The sequence below is a fragment of the Lonchura striata genome, chromosome 15 (assembly GCF_050655825.1).
Source record: "Lonchura striata isolate lonStrDom1 chromosome 15, ASM5065582v1, whole genome shotgun sequence".
Classification (NCBI taxonomy): Eukaryota; Metazoa; Chordata; class Aves; order Passeriformes; family Estrildidae; genus Lonchura; species Lonchura striata.
The window spans coordinates 12,918,890-12,939,399 of record NC_140717.1 but is presented as its reverse complement, the minus strand read 5'-3'; the positions used below and the strand labels follow the sequence as shown (position 1 = coordinate 12,939,399).

General features: G+C 55.1%; 1 protein-coding gene across 21 annotated transcripts; it reads right to left on the bottom strand.

Annotated features, from left to right (window-relative positions):
• Positions 1-3,688: 3,688 nt before the first annotated feature.
• CMKLR1 (chemerin chemokine-like receptor 1) lies at positions 3,689-14,496 on the bottom strand. 21 transcript variants are annotated; one of them, XM_085593232.1, is made up of 6 exons: positions 11,464-14,229; positions 9,738-9,937; positions 9,514-9,566; positions 7,879-7,990; positions 7,645-7,735; positions 3,689-7,200 (listed from the first exon to the last, which is right to left on the bottom strand). In XM_085593232.1, the coding sequence occupies exon 6, from the start codon at positions 7,122-7,124 to the stop codon at positions 6,036-6,038; it is 1,089 nt and encodes a 362-aa protein (XP_085449358.1). In that variant the 5' UTR covers positions 7,125-7,200; positions 7,645-7,735; positions 7,879-7,990; positions 9,514-9,566; positions 9,738-9,937; positions 11,464-14,229; the 3' UTR covers positions 3,689-6,035. The 21 variants fall into 21 exon arrangements, with proteins under 21 accessions (XP_085449358.1, XP_085449361.1, XP_085449352.1 ...); XM_085593235.1 differs by lacking the exon at positions 7,879-7,990 and having other exon boundaries at positions 9,711-9,937; XM_085593226.1 differs by having other exon boundaries at positions 3,689-7,203; positions 7,879-9,566.
• Between the last annotated feature and the right edge of the window lie 6,014 nt (positions 14,497-20,510).

The window sequence follows — 20,510 nt, the reverse complement described above, 5'->3', positions numbered from 1 at the left end:
TTCAGAGGGAGCAGCTGCCCCGTTTTTAACTCTTCCCTTGACAAACAGCTGGAGGTTTTTTTGGGATTCATGGCAGTTGGATAGGAGCTGAGCCCTCACTCCTTTGCCCATGGCAGCCCTGGGGTTGTCTGTCAGCCAGAACAAACCCTCAGGGTAACCCAGCAATTCAAGGAGAGGTTTTGCTGTTTGTGGGACCACCTGAGCACCCCCCACCCATCCCAGACCAGGGCTGTGGGACCAAAGGGAGAACAGCTCCTGTCCCCTTCAATCCCATTAATCCATTTCTGTATTTAAACCCATTAACAGGTGTTGAAATCCCATTAATGTCATTTCTGTGTTGACAATGCAACCAAAGCAGCTCTTTTTTGGGAGCTTTGCTACCTGGAGAGTGTCCTTAGAGACAGGTTTAATGGGATGTGTGGTAGGAAGGGGGAGATTCACTGCAGGATTTATTCCTGACCTTCCTCGGCACCAGAGCAAGAGCTGGGTGCAATTTATCCCTTTTTTCTAATCTGGAGTTGGTGACATTCCATTTTATTTATTTAATTTTTTTTTAAAGCAGGGATGAAGCCTCACCTCGGCCTTGATTTGTTCTGACAGGCCCCGGAGGGGCAGCGCTCCCTCCCGCCCCTTGGAAGTAATTAACCCCTCAAAGCCAATTAATCGCCGAGATAAAACAATTAAGGGATGATGACATCGCGTGCGGCGCTCGGAGCCTGGGCTGCAGCTTGGGAGGAGGGAGGGGAGGGTGGGGAGGGGACCCCACATCTGCATCTCTGCCTCCACCAACCCCTTCCCACAAAAAAGAAAAGCCTGGGAATCTCCCCAGCCTCCAGCAGTATCCATTCACATCTTCTCTTTTCTTTTATTGCACCACAATTGCCTTTTCTTTTTTTTTTAGTTTTTTTAACATATTTAAATTGCACCGAAACGGAGCAGTTGGAAGATATTATGACCATGCCAGGGCGTGCTGCACATCTGGCTGCACCTCTGGATTCTGGGATCCTCCTTCCCCTCATCCCACTGACACAGGAGCAGCTTCCCCTTCCTGGAGCTTCATGCTCGGATTTTTTATTTATTTATTAATCACTGGGCTATATTTTAGCCACGTAAGGATAAAATTCCCTTCATACTCAGATTTTTTATTTACTTATTAATCACTGGGCTATATTTTAGCCACGTAAGGATAAAATTCCTATTCCCTCTGGAAAAAGGAGCCAGCCATCCTTCCCACATCATTTTCCTGGGGAATGCTCTTGACATTTACTCACCCGCCCGGCTGCCTGGGGGAGGCAGCACTCAGCATTTCCATGAGGATTGGAAAAAATGGGAATATTTCCGCTTGACTCAGCCTGAGCATCCCTGGGTGGGCACAGCCTCACCTCCTCCCTGGATTCCTGCTGGAAAAAAAATGATGGAATTTTGGAGTTTTCCTGGTCCTGCTGCAGCGTTCCTCCCTCCAGGGCTGCATGGGTTGCTCAGATGTTGCCGTGGCAACGGCGTCTGCACCAAAAATTCCCGCATTTCCCCCAATTCCTGCCGGGTTTCGTGCTCCCTGGATGCTGTGATGCTGGAGGGGATTCCAAGTGTGGCTCGGGTCTGGGATCCCTTCCTGGCAAAGGAATTAATGCTCTTTTGGGGTGAATTCAGGGGATTCTGGGCAATGCCCCCAGCGATGGAAACGATGCTTGGGGGCTCAGAGAGAAGGAGTTCCCCTTCCTCCCAAATTAAATCCTGTGAAGCTCCAGCTGGGTTTAAAAAAAAAGGGAAATTCCCCCCCACCTCAGCAACACAAAAACCCCAGAATGGGGAGATGGGCCATAAATCTGAGAGCAGCCATCTCCATCCCTGACAAAACCAACAGGTTTATGTCTCAGCTTGGCTATTTCCCCTAAAATTTACAGCTGAAAACATGCCAGAAACAGCAGGGATAATTTAAATCAAAGGGAGAGGGGAACACGTTTAGTCCTTTTTTTTTTTTTTTCCCTTAATTTTAAATTTCATTCCAATTGGGAATAAAGGCAGTGATTTATGGGAGAGGGAAAACACGGCTTTATTTTAGGGCCGTGACAGCCAAGTGAAAAAGAGCTGTCATTAAGGATGCTAACACATTCCACAGGAACGGGGTTTGTTTTGTTCCAGAGTAACCTCGCCCAGGAAATGAGACCCGGCTTTGGGTTTGGGTTTGGGGTAAATCCAGGGAAGCAGCAGCGGGAATAGGGCAGGTTTGGGATGTGCTGGGTGAGGACCAGCCCTGCCACAGCTCCCAGTGGGCTGTGACATCATCTCTGGGCTCTGGGGGTGCAGAACCCCACAGCACAACGGGGACCTGGGGCAGGGAGCGGGGGAACGGTTGGGAACAGGATTTGGGAGGTGTGGACTGGGGATCCCGAGGTTGTGGGTGGGGGATGCTGGGCTGAGGGTGAGAATCACAGGGATGTGGATGGGGTTGGGCTCCCAGGGTTTGGGATAAAGGTCCTGGACAAGGGTTGGTGCTCCAAGGCTGGGGAGGGGAGTTCTGGAATGGAGGGTTTGTGCTCCACCTCCAAACCCTGCTCTTCTTCCTTACCACAAGCCTTGACTGACCCTAAAATCCTCACAACTGCCCTAATTCCAGATTTCATGGGGATGGTGGTGGCTCTGCATCCTACTGATCCCTTGACTCGGAGGCGTTAAATCCAGCTGCATCCCAATTTCACCGATTCCTGCCCCAAAAGGGCTGGCAGATCCCGGCACCACCAGCCCTGAGCTGCAGCTCCCACCCAGCCCTTTCCCTGGATGCTAATTCCAGTTAGTGCACGTTCCCCTGGAGCTGCCCGTGGTCATTAACCTCCTGCTGCCGTTAATCAAGAGGACTTTGTTAATTAACAGCTAAGGATGTCTCCAGCTGAGCAGCACAGGGGCGGGTCGGGGTCACCAGGATGCATCCAGGGATCTTTGATTTAATACATTGGAGCTTCCCAACACTCTGGGGGAGTGCAGCCCCCTCCCCTCCAAGAACAAAATATCCAGCACTGCAAAAAAGCCCAAGGAATGCTGACAGGATCCCTCCTCAGCACCCTTGGAGATTCCAGAGCTGCAGCTCCTGCAGTATTTTGGGAATATCCGAGGAACTGGGGCAACACTGAGCCGCATTTCTTTGCCACTCTGCCAAAAAGGGAAGAAAAACCTGGCTGAGGAGGCTGAAGTTTTCTGAGGAATGTTTTTTTTTTTTTCCTGTTTCTATTTTATAGACTTGTAAAAATGTGCTTTTTTAACTCAGCCTGGGTGAGCTGTTCGCTGCCTGTCTCAGAGGGTGACACGGGAACAGAAATCCCTGATATTCCTCGGGGATGTTAATTCAAAGCTAACAGGGTCCAGCAGGAAAAACCCAGTGGATTTTCCCCTTCTCTTCCCCATCCTCATCCCAAACCCTGGCTGGATGAGGACAATCAGAACAGGAGGGGACAGAACACCAGCACTGGTGTCTGGATGGATGTTGGGGTGCAGCACTTGGATCATCCATGGGGGATCTCCCAAAGCCCATCCAAGAGGCTCAGATCCCACCCCAGTCACTCCAGCCCCATCTCCCTGCTCCCGAGCTCTTTGCACAATTCCAAATTGGGACACCAGGGATCAGGAATACGCACAGGGAAGGGACTGCTCAGTGAAGAACCCTGGGATCCTTCCCACGGCACGCATCGAGGTGTTTGTCTGGAAAACAGAGGTTTTATTAAATAAGCAAACGGCTACAAAGATGCACCCAAATATTTGGGCAACTTGGGATTGCCAAGCTGCCATTGCAGGGATGATTTAACCCCAGGGTAAGTACCAAGGCACTGCTTTTTTTTTTTTTTCTTTTTCTTTTTTTTTTTTGGAAAGCTGTTTGGAGTAATAACAGATGGGTTTGGGAAAAAAAAAAAAAAAAACAGACACCAGAATTAGCGAGGAGCATCCTGAATCCATTATGAACATCCCAGCACCAACCTTGAGGGGCCGTGGGATGATATCCAGTCCTTGAGCCTTCATCCCACTGTTCCCACATCCAGGCCTTCTCCAAGCCTTGAGCCCAAAAAGCCCCAGAGGCTGCTGGCTCTGGGTCCATCCCATTCCCACTGCTCCCTAAACAGATCCTCTGCAAGGTCTGTGTGTCCCTGTGTGTCCATCTGTCCCGTCCATCCCATCTGTCCCATCCCAGCCCTGACAGGATCCTGGCAACACACCAGCAATATTCATTCAATACTGGGGGGATGAGCAAGAGGAGCCTCCTCCCACCACCAGAAAGGCCCTGCAGCCTCTTAAGGCACTACATCTTCCACGGGTATGGATCCAGCATGGATTTTGGGGGGAATAATAATCTTTGGGGATCAGGGCTGGGAGTAGCCATGGGCTTGGCCATGGGACGTGGTGTGGAGCAGGGATGTGTGGCAGTGCTCCCTAGGGAAGTGGGCAAATCTCAACCCCAGAAGATATGGAGACAATCCAGGTGCTGAGTGTCCCAAAAATCCAAGTGCTGAGTGTCCCAAAAATCCAAGTGCTGAGTGTCCCAATAATCCAGGTGCTGGGTGTCCCAACAATCCGGGTGCTGGGTGTCCCAACAATCCAGGTGTTGGGTGTCCCAACAATCCAGGTGCTGGGTGTCCCAACAATCCGGGTGCTGGGTGTCCCAACAATCCAGGTGCTGGGTGTCCCAACAATCCAGGTGCTGGGTGCTCCATCACACGAAGGAGGTGATGCAGACTGAGCTGGAGCAGTGAGGCAGCGTTAGGGCGGAGAGGATGCCGGATAATCCGTCTGAAATCCCAAAATCCCGCTCCTGCCGCTGCATCCGCTCTGATCCACGATGTTCCCACAGCTCAGTTTTTGGGGCTTTACTTGTACCTGCAGCTGGCACAATCTGCTGCCTGGAAATAGTTCCCTGGGGAGCTGCCTCCCTATTTTGTTTTTCCATTTTGTGATTTCCAAGGAAAGTTATAAATAAATATTTTGGCTTCTGTGGGCACCTGGGAGCAGATTCTTCACTGCCAAAACCTGCGCAAAACTCCATGAGGGGTTCCCTGAAATGTCCCCAGAGCCACTGGAGCTGTCCAAAGCCAGCTCCACAGAAATGAGGGTGACACTGGGGCCGTGGTGAAGGAGCCCTAATGGAGAAGGAGCTCCCAAATTAACCGGGCGTGAAACTGGACTGAGGTGGCGGCTTGGCCCATCCTTCGCAGCAGAGTCTCCCACAAGATTCCCAGAGTGTCCCAAGATGGGATGAGACAAAATCATCCCACAGAATCAACTGGTCTCCCCAGGGAGAAACTGGCAACAGAGCCAATCTCCCCTGGATGCAGGAGGAGACAGCAGCTCCTTCCCAGGAGCTCATTCCCAGCTCATGGGCCTGTTCCTGGTCCCAAACATCCACCTTTGCTGCAGGATGTACCGTGTGGAATGTGCCCATCAAAAGGAGGTCTAAAAAGTCATTTCAAATGGACCTTTCCCTCTTTCTTCTCCCAGTTTTCCATGCTGGTGACCCTGTGTGTGAGCTGGAAGGTGGCCCTGGCTCACTTAGAAGACATTTGAGACTTCCCAGTGCTTTGAGGTGAGATATTCCAGCCCCTCCTAAGGACACTTCCCAAAAAAGTCACGAACACCTTGTTCTGGTACCAAAATACCTCAGGGATTTACCATGAGGAGCCACACACAGACATGGGACAAAGGAGTGTCACCAATGTGGCCATGGCACAGGAGATGCCCTCCTGATACCTGCACCCACCACGGTGCCTCTGGAAACACCAGGAAAGCCCTTCCCGGGTCAGGCGATGCAGTTTGGATGGGGATGCCCAAAAATGTTTTCTTACATCGGCACAAGGATTTTTGCAATCCCACACGGGACCAAGGCTGGTTGTGTCTTCTCCATACCTTGGGGGTCTCCTTTCTCTGACAGCCCCCAGGCAGCAACACCAGTCAAAAATGGGCTGTAGGACAGTGCTGGACAATGCTGGACCCACACCAGGCCTGGTCACCGTCACTGTGCCAACACCACGGGATCCTGTCCCTCCTGCAGGCTGCGTTTAGACAACCGTTGTCTCTTTCTCAGTCATGGAGGAGACCTTGGAGAAGCTCCTGTGCACGATGCTGGAGTGTCCCGTCTCCTCGCTGAGGGCGTTCACCAGCCTGGAAAGGAGGGTCACCTTGAACTTCTTGAAGTCCTGGCCCATGAAGACGTAGAGGACGGGGTTCATGCAGCTGTTGGAGGCTGCCAGAGCCGTGGTGAGCGGGATGAAGATCTCAAACACGGAGCGGGGCACCGTGTCGGGCACCGTCTCCAGCAGGTTCAGCAGGTGGTAGGGACTCCAGCAGAGGAAGAAGGTGACAATGATGGTGACAATGATCTTGAAGGGCTTCTTGGACTTCGCCAGGCGGTTCCGGCGCAGGTTGAAGACGATGGCGACATAGCAGAAGGTGATGATGGTGATGGGGATGATGTACCCGGCCAGGAACCTGGTGATGTTCACGGTGCGGTGCCTCATCAGAGACATCCCTTTGTAGGATTTATTCCAGGAGAGGGAGAAGTTGCTGAAACAAATCACGGAGTTGCGGATCTGCATCGTGTCCCGGAAGACGAGCGAGGGGCAGCTCATGACGATGCCCACGGTCCAGATGATGACACAAACCCCGTAGGCCAGGTTGGTGGAGCGGTGGTTCTGCGACCACACCGGGAACACCACGGACACGTAGCGGTCGAAACTGATGGTGGTGAGCAGCAGGACGCTCGTGTACATGTTGAGGATGAGGAGGAAGGAGTTCAGCTTGCACATGGCCGTGCCGAAGATCCAGTGGTAGCTCATGGCCGTGTAGGCGATGTTGATGGGCAGGAAGATGTTGAAGAGGAAGTCGGCCACGGCCAGGTTGAGAAACCAGACGGCGTTGACGGACTTCTTCATCTTCAGGGTGATGATGGCGATAACGAGGCCGTTGCCCAGGATGCCCAGCACGCAGGACACGCTGTAGATGATGACGGACAGGATCCTGGTGATGTCCTTGGGGTCGTGGGCCGGGTCCGCCCGCGCGCTGCCGGGGTCCTCGTAGGAGTAGTCCGAGTAGTCGCTGTAGTTATTACTGAGGCCATCCAAGTAATCGGAGTGGTTGGGAAACGCCATGGTCCGCGGGAACGGCAGCCGATCCGTGGGATCCCGTGGATCTGGGACGCTGGGATCTGCGGCCGGGGATGTTCCCCTGCTGAGCAAACGCTTGGTGTCAATCGCAGAAGGGACAAGGGCCCCCAGCATGTGTGGGAAGTGGGGACAGGGAGACAAGGGCCAAACATGCAGGAATGGGGGATCCCGTGAGAAGCCCACTGGTGCCGAGGAGCTGCTCCTCCCTCATCTCCACCCCCATCCATGAGACATCAGGACGTGATTCAGTCCCTCAGCTCCACCAGGATGTGGCTGCAGCCTCATCCTGCAGAAAACGTGGATTACCCGCCTACTTCCAGGGGGAAAACCGGGATAATGCTCATTAACAGCTCATCAGCAGCTCTGACTTTCCAATCTGCAACATATTATGGCTCCTATCTTTTTTTTCTTTTTTCTTTTTTTTTTTTTTTTTTTGTACTGAATTGGACTGAAATCCCAAAGGGAAGCTCCCCGCACACCCCACTGACACCGGGCACCCTCTCACCTTTCTCCTCTCTGCCGGGATGGGGGACAGGTGACACTTCAGCGTCCCAGGGCACAGGGGCAGCTCCCTCCACACCGGCCTAAGGCAGGAGCTGCAACATTAAAGCCAGGATCAAAGAAAGGCCACTCACCCCCGGATGTGGGCTCAAGGGAGGAAACCCAATCAGGGTGTGGCAGTAATTAACCCAGAGCAGCCTCCCTCGGGGGACAGTGCTGGCCTGGGGACCCTCCTCACCTCCAGCCTGGGGAAGGTGGGATCCTGCCATCATCCCAGCAGCTTTTGGGATAAGCCAGGACAGAAATCCCATCCTGTACTCTCTGTGCAAGCACCCAACACGAGCAGCATCCTCAGGTGCACACGAAGAAGCAACCAATCAACCACGGGTTAATGATAATAAATAAATAAATTATTATGTTAAATAAATAATTCAAGATATAAACGAAGTGCACATTATTTGCGCTATCTGTTTGATAGCCTGCATTCTCACAGGGTTGTTTTCCTGATTTAACTGACGCCCTTTATGTTTATATATGTTAATTTTGGTAAATGAATAGCATCACCTGCCATTGTCAGACTCCGGGCTCCAGAGCCTGGACTGAGGGGGGTTTAACCTCTCCCCTGTAAGAATCCAGGATATAAAATCCCCTACCTGGCTCAGGAGGGTTAAAACCAAAACTGAAAGGCTGATGAGAAGCACAGAGCATCCCACACTCACAGGAGGGATGTGGGGACGCCCAAGGACCCTCCCTGTTCCCGAGGCGTTTCACCCCAAAGGTCCCGCAGCCCTGCTTTGAAATTCCCAGGGTGTTTGTGTGGGAAGCTATTGTTTCTCGCTGGGCTTTTCCTGCTGTTCCTTCCTGCCATTGCTGCTGCAGAGTCCCCGGCCAGGGGTGAAATCCCACCCTGTCCCCTCCCCCTGGCCCAGCTCCGGGGGACGATAAGCAGCCAGAACAAATGAGGTTTGAGTGCAAAGTTTGGGAATGAGCTGGAGCTGGGGAGAGACCTTGTCCCAGCAAAACCTTCACGGGCAAAGAGATGAAGTCGATGATCCGGTGGAAGGAACAGAATCAGCAGAACTGACTCTCCCAGTGACGTTAATGGTGATTAACGAGGCTTGCTCTATGGGACAGGGATTTCAGGTCATCCCCTTGCCAAAGGCAGAGCCCCAGGAAGGTGGGGGAGCCCAGAACCCCATGTCCATCCCACCCCACCCCATTGCCTCATATCCCATCCCGCTTCCATGCCTCCCATCCCACCACACCCCATTGCATCATATCCCACCCCACCCCACCTCACCTCCCACCATCCAGAGAACCCCAAAACTCCCTGGACTTGCTCCACAACCCCCTTTGCCCCTGTGGTGTCATCCATGGGGCAAGTGAGACACTCCCACCCCTCAGCCTGACCCCACGTTCAGCCCCTGCTCCAGAGGGACAGGAGAAATTCCCACTCCTCTTCCCAGTGCGTCCACTTCCATGTTTTTAACGTAAAATCTGCCCTTTATTATTATTTTTAATTGCTGTGCCTGATGACTTTCAGCTCATTACAAAGCTAATTTTATTGGATTATTTATCTGAATTCTCTGTTAATTTTGCTCTGCCAGGTTGGGCAGGGATTGGTCTCTGTTCCCAGTTGGAGTGAGGATAGCAGAGAGCAATGGGAACAGCAGGATTCTGCTTCCCTGTGGGATTTGGCAGAGGATGGGTTTGTTTCCAGCAATCCCAAACAACACAGGAGCAGCAGACCAATCCCACCATGAATATTCCAGATGAGCAGGATGGGCACCAGGAGCCCAGACCTGCTGGAAAATCATCCAGCAAACAAACTCCCACCTGCCTCTCCGAAATTCTCACAAAAATGGAGACTCACAGGGCTGGCTGCATGAAACCTCCTCATTTCTCACAGCAAAAAAACTCCAAAGTCTGGGAGGGAAAAAAAAAAAAAAAAAAAAAAAAAAGCCACATAATACTAAGAGTGTTTCCATCGCTCCTCTCCGGGTTGAAAATTCCCTGCTCAAGCCAAAAACCACTGTTCTCCCTTCAATCTATTCATCTTTGTCCTCCTACCTCAACAAAAATGAGCAGAGGATTTACCCAAAATAGCCTTTTCTCCGTCATTCCCGCAGCTGTGTTTGTCTTGGTACCCAGGGAAGGCCGGGTGGGATCCCCGACGGGCGGCTGGAGCCCCGGCAGCATCCCGGCACATACCGGGGGAGGATGAGGTCAGGGATGTTGTTCTTGGGAAGCCAACAGGAAATCGAGAGAACAGCAGAAAATGTTCAAATCCAGCTTTTCTGGGCGAAAAAAAAAAAATAACCCCTCTGTCTTGGCCAAGGCAGACGGGCGGGGGACGGATGTGAGCGGGGAAAGGCGGCGGGGCCGGGACGCGGGCAGGGCAGGGGATGCTCGGTGCCAGCGGGCAGGGCGGTGCCAGAGCCCTGCTCCAGGAGTTTATAGGGATGGGCAGGCTGCCCAGCACCCCCCGGGCAGGCTTTTTACTGGAGGCACTGGGACAGGTTGAGGAGAACTGATAGAACCTAATCAAATCAAATCAAATCAAATCAAATCAAACCAGCAGAGCAGCTTTTGAGCACATCAGATCCTGCCTTGAGCTGTCAAAGTGCATCACGCTTTGATGTAAAACATGACATAAATCCGTCTGGGACCTGCCAGGGCTGGCTCTGCGGCACTGGGGAAAGTGGGGGACCCCTTGGGTCGGTGCTTGTCCCCCCCTAAAATATCCTTGTCCCCGGACAGAACAGCCAAAGCCCCGGGAACAGCCGGGTCCGTGCCCGCCCTGCTGCCGCCTCTTCCCCGGCAGCTGCTCAGCCTTTCCTTCCTTGGAGCACTTCCCTGTCCTCTTCCCACCGGCGGTTTCCGAGCTCCCAGCGCACCCCAAAGCCCAGCCCCGCTTCCTCCGGGCGTGGGAGGCGCGGGCAGCTCCGGCACAGCTTCCCGGGAGAGGGGCAGCTGCCGGCAGATGTTTGGGAAGGGCTCGGGGTAAAACAGGACCTCCACGTCCCTCTGGAGCTGCTGGCACCAGACCCCACCCTGCCTCAATCCCCGGTGTCCCTGGGGATGTCCCTGGGGGCAGGTGGCAGGCGCTGGTCCCTGTTCCGTGGGGGTTCACAGCTCCGGATGAGCTCGAGCCCCACCCTGCGATCCCGAGCATCCCTAAAAATCCATGGCATCTCATGCCCCAGGGAAGGAGGATGCAAACCCCATCCCAAGCTGGCACACCCGAGGCCACCCCATGGATCCCTCTGCCACCCACGTGTTTCTGGCACACAGCAGGGACATCCCTGCAGGGATCCAGCTCCCAGGAATCTCAGGGAGCGAGGCAAAGCAGCTCTGGGTACCCAGCTCCAATCCCCCTTTGTTTTGGCAGGTGATTGCCATGGCGACAGATGCCACAGGGATGAGGCTGCTCAGCATCCCACTCCCACCCGGGACAGCCGGGATGGAGCCCCATTCCTCGCTGTAAATCCACCACCAGCCCATCGAGGGGGAGTTCAGATCTCCAACCCCCAAACTCCAACCGTGCCCAAAAGCTGCTCCTGGCTGATTCCAGCCCTGCCACCACCCCTGACCCCTGTGCCCCGCTGCAGCAGGCTGGGAAGGGCACAGGGATGTGGGATGCCACGGGAGCAGCAGCGGCAGGCTGAGAATGAGCTCCTGCCAGCGAGGATCCCGGGCTGGAAATTCTCCCAAACCTCCCCCAGCACCTGGAGACCCCCAGGGCAAAAAGATGAGGCACAGTCACGGGGGAAACTGAGGCACAGAGCTCTGCTCCAAGGGCAGTGGGAAGCTTAATCCCTACCTGCATCCACTCAGGCACATCCCAGTTCTGCATCACGGATCCGGGACCCCCACACCCGGCAGCCTCCGGCATCCCCAGCCTCTCCCTGCACCCCGCCCGTGTGAACGGCGCAGGAAAAAGGGAATAGCTGGAAAAGGCAGCCTTAAAAAAGCTGCTGTGCCCAGGGTGGGACAGAAAAACATGAGTCAGTGTTTATCTGGGCAGAGCCGGCCGGGCTGAGCGGGTCAGGTCGGGATAGGATGGGATGGATCCCACGGATCCTCCCGGCCACAGTGTGGGGTCACCCCCATGGGGGAAAGCGCCCCAATCCTGCCAGGAAAAGGGGTTTAATCTCAAAATTTGGGTTAGGAACGACCCCTCCCAGGGTGAAACTCCAGCAGAGGAACCCGGCCTTCCCTAGCACCAAGTGTTGAAAGAGCCACGCTGTTCGTAAAATCCTGGCCTTTTGCTCCATCCATTCTGCTCTTGGAAAGGTTCGAGGATTAAAGGGGGAAAATTCGGGCGTTTTCACCTACACAGGCAAAGATTTCCTTGAAAAAGGGCAGTCTGTACTTCTGAGCTTCTTAAAATGACTCAACTTCCAAGATAATAAAAGTTCTTTCATCTCCTCTGCTCTCTTCTAATAATCCAAGGTTTTCTCCTGGCACTTCTCAGGCAATAAAAAGACAAAAAAAACCTCCCTTTTCCAGAGCATCCTCCCTGCTACACCCCAGCAGTGCAGTGATGCTGTCCCTCACCACGGCTTGGGCTTTGTCAGGGGACAAAACCTTGGGGACGTCACTCTGCATTTGGGGTGCACAAAGGGACAGAAACCCAAGCAAACGGAAATAGGGCTGCGGGAGGGACGTGACCCCGCAGGGGATGTGGCACGGCAGGGGACAGCAGGCTCAGTCACCCCGGATCCGTGGGAGCATCCTCCCAGCTGTGCTCCGTGTCCCCAGCTGAATGCTGATCAGCACGGCAAAGAAAAGCCACCCTGTTCTCCCTGGCCCCAGCGAGGGGACACTGCCACACTGTCAGGACATCAACCCCCCCAAATTCTCTGCCAGCTCCTCTCCCTTCCGTGCTGTTTTGCCACCCCCCAGGCTGCAAAGCCCAGCTCCAAAAGAGGCTGGGGTTGTAGGGAAAATTAGGGGCTTTGGGGTGAAGGACAGTGGGGATCCCAGAGATCCCAAACCCACTGTAGAACAACAGGGGAGCAAAAAAAAACTCAAGTGGTTGCAAATCTCCAGCAAACCCTTCCTCCCAAATCCCTACCAAAAATATAAATTAAGGAATATATGTAAATCCAGGGGTGTTTACCTGAGCTGGATAAATCCCCAAGGAATTTTCAGCATTCAGAAGATGGATTAGACATCTCTGCTTCTCCTCCAGCCCCGTTAGGGCTGGCATGGGAATGACCCCGGGCTTGTGGCTTTGGCATCCAGCTGGAGCTGACACGGATATTGCCGAGCTGTCTCATCCCGAGGAGAAGCACATGGGATGGGAGGATGAGGAAAATAAAGGCAGCCCGTGGAACAAACCAGCTGCTGGCCTCAGCAGAGCTGGAAGGGGAAGGGGGAAGCTCTGGGGGAGGATGTTGAATCTGCGGAGTTTAGCCGGACACAGAAGGGGATGTGGCAGCGGTGACATGTCCCGTCCACCACGGCTCCTGTGCTGCCCACAGTGGCTTGGGAATCTCCTGGGAGCCTTTGGGAAAGGTTTGGGTATCCCTCATTGTGAGCACAGCCAAAGGGTCCCCTCGGCTGCCCTTCATCCCTGCTCCCCAGGCACCCCAAATCCATGCTGGGATGCTCCTGGCTCACACCCGCAGGAGACGGGGAACCCAAAGCCATTCCTGGGGTGCAGGGAAGAAGAGAAGCTGCTCACGAGTCCTGTCCACTCCCAGCTGTTCATCCCATGTGAGGACATCAGCCTGGCCTGGTTTGTACACCCAAAAGAGAGCGTCCCCAGCCAAGGGCTGTCCCTCACCACCCTGACCTCAACCCTGTGCCAGCCAGGAGCTGCAAATCACCAGTGGCATCCACGGTGCAGGACCAAATCCCTGCCCTGAGCCAGGACATCTGAGCCAGAGGGAGATGCAAAACAGCTGGAGCAAAAGCTGCACCGTGCTGTGAAAGAGCATCACCTTCCACCAGAGCTCCCACCTGCTCTCCCTCACCGAGATCCATGAGTTATCCAGCTCTTGGCTTCTGCCACGCACAGGGAATAAATCCCAGTTCCCTCAGAGCTGGAAAAGCCCCACCCAGGTGTGACCAGGGGACAGGGGGTGATGCCAGCAGGGAGTGGTGGCAGGTGGGAGGGAGCTAAAGGCCACCACGTCCCGTGACGTGGGGACATTGACCCCGTCCTACGTGGAGGAGCTCCCGTGAGAGCCGAAAAAGAGGAATCGGAGGCGCTGCCGCCTTTGCACAACTCTGTGTCGCAACTCTGTGTCCCTGAGCTGAATCAGGGCTAGAAAAATGCTGATGTGCCGGTTCCTGGGGCTGCTGCGGGGAAAGGAGAAGCCCCAGAAAGCCGTGGAGAAGTGGGCAGGGATGTGCCAATCCCCTGTGGAGCCAGGCTGGGGACTCGTGACCGGCTCCCCGGTGTCCCTGTGTGCCAGGAGCCCCGCGATATTCCACACTGGTGGCACATCCCCAGCGGGGTGCAGAGGAGCGGTGTCCCAGGAGAGTGGGAAACGCCGCCCGAAATGATAAAACCCATGAGAAGCACGGATGGGGAGTGGCACGGCCTGGATCTGCCCCATCGCTCTGCCACCTCGTCCTGTCCCATCTGCTCCCGCAGTGTCCCCCCGCGAGTGACCTGTCCGTACCTCGCACGGTGCCAACGCTGTCCCGCTGCTCCGTGCCGGGCGGGACGGGCTCGGGGTGCCCGGGGTGCCGGCAGGATCCCATTCCCAGGCGGATCCCGGCGTGCCGGGACACACACAGGCACGGTGCCGCTCCCCGCCGCTTTTAAGGCAGCGGGGAGGGAGTTGCGTCCATCACCAAGGTTTTCTTGGCAGCGCGATGCTCGGCGAGCAACAGCTGGGAGAGGGTGTGACGCCGGGAGCTGGGAACGCTGGCCTGGATCACAAGCCAGCGTGAGGAAGCAACAAACGCTTCCCGAGGGGCCTCCTTTCCTGTGCCGCCCCCCGGGCCGGAGCGCACCGTCCCACGGAGGGATAACGGAGCCCGGAGCGCTCCGCGGGGATGCTGCTCCAGCCCGGAGCCCAAGGGGAGGCAGGTGGCTGCCAGCCCCCGCCGCGGTGCTGTCCCCAGCCTGGGGCAGCCGCTGTCCTCTGCTCCCCACACCGCCCCCAAATCCTTCCAAGACGTTGAGTCACTTCCCTTCAGGCAAATCTGGCTCCCAAACGCCGTTCCTGCTGCTCAGGGGCTGCTTTTCCCGATGGATTTCATTACCACCAGGATGCTGCAGATGCTTCCAGGCAGCCCCCCCAGCCCGCAGAGGCTCAGTGGTGGCAGCTCTGTCACCCTTTAACACCTGCAAGAAAAGTTCTTTGGGGGCCACGGAGGGGCTGGGAGAAGCTCCAGAGTCCCCTGGGGAGGAGGGATGGGAAAGGCTGGATGCAGGGATGGGATTCAGGGGGACAAACAAGAGGATTTTGGGGCAGCCCCCCAGACTGGGAGCACTGAGCAGCGCAGCCTCCACCCACACAGAGCAGGAGGTTTGGATAACCCCAGGCTTGATGTGGCACCGGGAAAATTCCTTCCCTCCCCACGCAGCTCCCGCGCTCCCAAGCCTCAACCACACTAGTCCCAGCACCCATGCCAGTCCCAGCATCCATCCCAGTCCCAGAATCCATCCCAATCCCGGCACCCATCCCAGTCCCAGCACCCATCCCAATCCCTGCACCCATCCCAGTCCCAGCACCCATCCCAGTCCCAGCACCCATCCCAATCCCATCACCCATCCCAGTCCCTGCACCCATCCCAGTCCCATCACCCATCCCAATCCCAGCATCCATCCCAGTCCCAGCACCCATCCCAGCGGGATAAGAGCCAGTGCAGGGCTTGGGAGCAAAGGCAGCACAAGGAAACACAAGAACTTTTGGCACTGGTGCCCCCTCACCCTCCTCCAGCCTGGAAAAGGAGCAGGATTTTCCCCCACTGGGACACCCCAAAATCACCGCCCTGAGTTTGCCACCAGACATTCCAACCCTCTGCCCAGCAGAAAGGAAGTTCATCTACCACAGGATACTAATTAAGGCTAATTAATTATCCTCAGCTGTAAAGACAGGGGCAAAAAACATCCTGAATTCAGCCAGCAAGGGAGAAAATCCATTGCGAACTGATGGGATTTCCTTTTGTGTGTCTGGAGTTAAACGGTGCCACCAAGAGATGCTCAGCCCAGGCAGCTCTGGGTGGCACCAGCCGGGACCTGGTGGGAGTTTTTGGACTTCCCAAAACCACCCCAGGGCCTGCTGGGGCTGGGAATGCTCAGCTATGGATGCTCCTGCACGTGGCCTTGCCAAGGCCTGACCCCGGGACATCGAGCAATGACCGAAATCCCGGCAGCTCCGGGGGATGACCTGGCTCAATCCCGGTGATCCCAGCAAGGCCGAGCTCTGCAGCCCCCCAAAACCAACCCCCCAGGCACCCAGGACTGCCCAGGCCCGGCAGGATGCAGGATGCTGCTCTCACCCTGACCCCTGCGTTTAGCAGGGTGAAAGGCGCTGACTCGGGATAGGATTTCCCATCCTGAGCGTTTGCGGGTTGGGGTTTTTTCCCCTCCGGGGCGCTCAGCAAAGCCCTGCGGGGAAGGAGAAATCCCCGCTCCCGCTCCCGGGGCTGCCGCTGGGGCAGGATCCGCGCGGGAGCAGCGCCGGGAGCGGCAATTCCAGGCGCCGCGGCCGCGCAGCCTTTGGCAGCTGTCATGTCCTTCCTTGGCAAGCGCCGAGTGCCACCCACACCGAGCAAAGCAATTAAAGCTCTACATTGATTTGGGCTAATTAAACGCCCTGGAGCAGCTCCCTGCCGAGCCGGGATGCGCGGGTGGGGTCGGGATGTGTGGATGGGGTCGGGATGTGTGGATGGGGTCGGGATGTGTGGATGGGGTCGGGATGTGCGGATGGGGTCGGGATGTGCGGATGGGGTCGGGATGTGTGGATGGGGTCGGGATGTGTGGATAGGGTCGGGATGTGTGGATGGGGTCGGGATGTGTGGATGGGGCCGGGATGCGCGGATGGGGCCGGGATGCGCGGGTGGAGCTGGATTGTGCGGATGGAATGCGATGCGCGGGTGGAGCCGGGATATGCGGATAGGGTCGGGATGCGCGGATGGGGCCGGGATGCGCGGATGGGGCCGGGATGTGCAGGTGGGACCGGGATGTGCAGGTGGGACCGGGATGTGCAGGTGGGACCGGGATGTGCAGGTGGGACCGGGATGTGCAGGTGGGACCGGGATGCGCGGGTGGAGCCGGGATGTGCGGATGGGACCGGGATGCGCGGCCGGAGCCCGGCAGGTCCGACCCCTCCGGCTCTCGCCCTTCTTCCCTCCCACACAGGCGCTGGGAACCCGCCTGATTCATCCCGAAACAGATGTCGCAGTCAGTGGGGAAGAAGCTGGAGGAAGTTTTCCCTCTCCAGGGGAGCTTTCTCCGGCACCCAGCAGCACTTTCCCTCGCCCCGGGCAGAGCCGTGGGGATAAATGGCTGGGAAAGGAGCTGGGCTCAGCTACGAGGACAAGACGGGAGGATCCCGCTGCGTATCCCAGCTCCCAGTGCCGGGCTTTAGAGCTGGGTTTATGCCCAGGGACAAGCCTGCCCTGCCTTTCCCGCAGGGAGCTCATCTCATCCCTGGCTCCACACCCGCCGCGCTCCGACCTCCGCATCCCGTCACTGCCTCCCGATCCAAGCGCGAACTCCCTGCCCAAAGAAAGAAGCCACAGACAGGATGTCCAAGAGACGGCTCCCGTTCCCTTTTTTCGCTGATTTGATACAACCGCGGCAAAAAAAAAAAAAACAACACCAAAAACCCCAGTCCCAACCTTGTGCAACTCGAGCTTATAAATAGCCCCAGAAACACGGCGGGGCTGGGACCAAACCCCGCTGTGCTCCCGGGGCTGGCACCATATCCCTGATCCCACCCCTGGGATGGGCAGCTCAGGGATCTCCACACCCCCAGATACCCTCGCAGAGCCTCTTTTTGCCTCCAGTCTCGGATCATTCCCCCCAATTTTCCACGTGCTTCCCTCAGAGCTGTGCCAGGGGACAATTCCGAGGTCTCGGCTCCCAAAGCCCACCCTTGGCAGAGGAGGATTGATGGGAACATTCCCGGGACACGGCTGGGCCCTGTTCCATGGATTCCTCATCTGTGGCATCAGCCACCCCCTCCCATCCCCATCCTGCTCCCCAGGAGTGATGGAAGTGCCACTTCAGGAGATTTCTCCATGATTTCCAATTCCTGCTGGAGCAGGGATGAGGAATTGCCAGGCATGGACACTCTGTTGTTGCCTTGGAGCCCCTGAGCAGGTGACAGACAGGATGTCACCTGCCCAGGGATTTACGAGCAGAGGTGGCATCGAATCCTGGAGTGGCTGGGTTTGGAAAAACCTTAAACTCATCCCACTCCATTACCTGCCACGGACAGGGACATCTTCCACAGACCAGGCTGCTCCAAGCCCCATCCAACCTGGCCTTGGAATAAGAAATTCCACTTAAAAAATAAGAGATTCCATTAAAATGCCTAAAGGGCTCCAGGTCTGGATGCTGCACATCCCACTGGAAAATGGGAGATGCTGACAGGATTCAATTCCTTGTGCTGGGAACTGCTGGAGCCGAATTCAGGCTCATCTTTCACCCTGAACTCCTTCAGCATCATCCTAAAGTCCTCTGGATGTGCTTTTCCTGCTGCTGGTGTGCCGAGTGAAGACACCAAACGTGGATAGAGGGGAGCATTCCTGAAATCTCCCAGCAATAAAATCAGTGGGATCTGCCTGATAAAACCCCTCAGGAAACTCCCAATCCTTTAAGGCACCAGCTGGATTTGTCTTAATAACAATAGATTCCTTCAAATTCCCAAACATCCATAAGGAAACCTGCCTCATTTATGGTTTTTTTAATTAATAAACCCAGTTTTCCTTGCAATCAACATCTGGGAACTCAGCATTCCATGGAGCAGAGCCTTGCTGGGACACGTATTTTTGAAGCTGACTTTTCCAATGGCCCCATCCTGCTTCCCATCACTGGGATGGGCCCAGGAACTGCCCAGCTCTGGGTGGGAAGGTTCAAATTCCTGCCAGCTCTGAGCAATCCATGCCTTTTTTGGGGTTTTCTTGGCTGGGGGGGGGTGGCCTTGGTGCAGGTTCCCTAGGCTCCAATTGCCCTGGAATTTGTAAAAATAACAGCAAAATACGTTTTATTCCTGAGCCTTTGCCAGGCTGGGATTGTTTCTGAAATGAGGGAGTTGCTTGGTGGTGCCAGGGAGATGTGGGGGTACCTGGACCCTCACTGGGGTTGCCCACAGCATCTTCCCTGAATGGATCTGGATCCCTGATCCCAATAATCCAGAGCTCAGCCCCGTGCTGGATACAAGCCTTTCCCACACAGGAGCCCAGTCCCAAAATCCAGCTGTTGTCTCAGAATTAGTTAAACAGATCCAGAAATGTAGGGATCCATCCAGAGGGGGCTGTTGATGGAAGCCAGATTCACTAACACGAATGAATTCCTGATTTTTATTCCATAAAAAGTGCAGAGGGAATCTCTGATATCCATGGCCTGGAGTGGACGCAGAAAATCCCCAGAACTGCTCCCAGCTGATGGAGAATGGAGCTCCCAGAAGTATTCAGACATTGGGAATACCTTAGAAATCAATAGGGATAAATTGAAAATTCAGGCAGGACTTCACATAATTCACCCACTCTCCCTTAAAACTTACTGGGGGAAAAACAGGTTGGGAAAAAGGAATTTGGGATACTCTGGATGTGGCTTCCCTGGCACATCTGTCTGGGGAGAGGATGTCCAAGGAATTAATTCTGTGTGGAAATGACTGGAATGTCAGGAGAGCTCCGATTGATCCTTGGCATTCCAGTGCAGGAATTAATTCTGGCCATGGAATTCCAGCTGCTTCCAACGCCAGCAGAAGCTGCCTTCAAGGAGCCATAATCCCCAAGGGAATTAAAACTAAAAACTGATTAAAATGAAAGCATTTCCCTGGATATCCCACCTGGAATTTGGATGCCCTGGGGGTATCCCTCACCCTCACCCTGGCACATCCCAACCCAGCAAATCCCTGGCACAGCTGCAAAAAATTCCCCTGTGGAAAACAGGGAGCTAATGGGATTTAGGGGAGGAGGAATGAGAGGCTGGATGTAAACAGACCCAATTAGTGGAGGGGTCAATTAAGAGAGAGGTGATTGGGATATTTGAGATCCCAAATCCCTCCTTGCTCCGAGGACCCCACGTGCTCGTCTCCTGGAAAATTCCACCACGAAGGATTTAAACGAGTCATTTATCAATTAAATGTGAGCTCTGGCAAATTAAAACCTGTCCTCTTGTTTAATTAATAGGGCAGCTTTATATTCGACAAATTAGGGAGCCTCTTGATGAGCTAATTTGTTAATTAATGGAAGCCTGGAGGCTCTTCCTTCATTAGATGTTGGCACATCCGAAGTGCAGCTCCTGTGCAGGAGCCCTGGGCTCAGGCTGGGAACAGCCCTGGCAGTGGATTTGCCACGGGAGAGCTCTTGGCATGGCTCCTGGCATTCCTGGGATTTATGGCAGCAGTGCATTCCCCTTTCCCTTCCCTTTTCTTTGGGAAAATTCACATCCCTTGCCAAGGAAAAGCGCGGGATCCTGCAGCCAAACGGAGCTCAGAGCCGATCCGGGATGGAAAGAGGGAAAGAAATTGATAAATAATGGGAAGAAAACCTCTGGCCCTGTCCAGGGATGTGTGTTAGGTGGGAATCAGCCCTGTGGGTGGAGCATCCAGAGCTCATCCCAGCAGATCCAAGGATTCCTGAGTGTCTCCAACACCCAGATCACTCCCACAGGAAAAATGAATCCCCCAGGTATATCCAGGTTCATGGATCAGCCCTTTCCCCCAT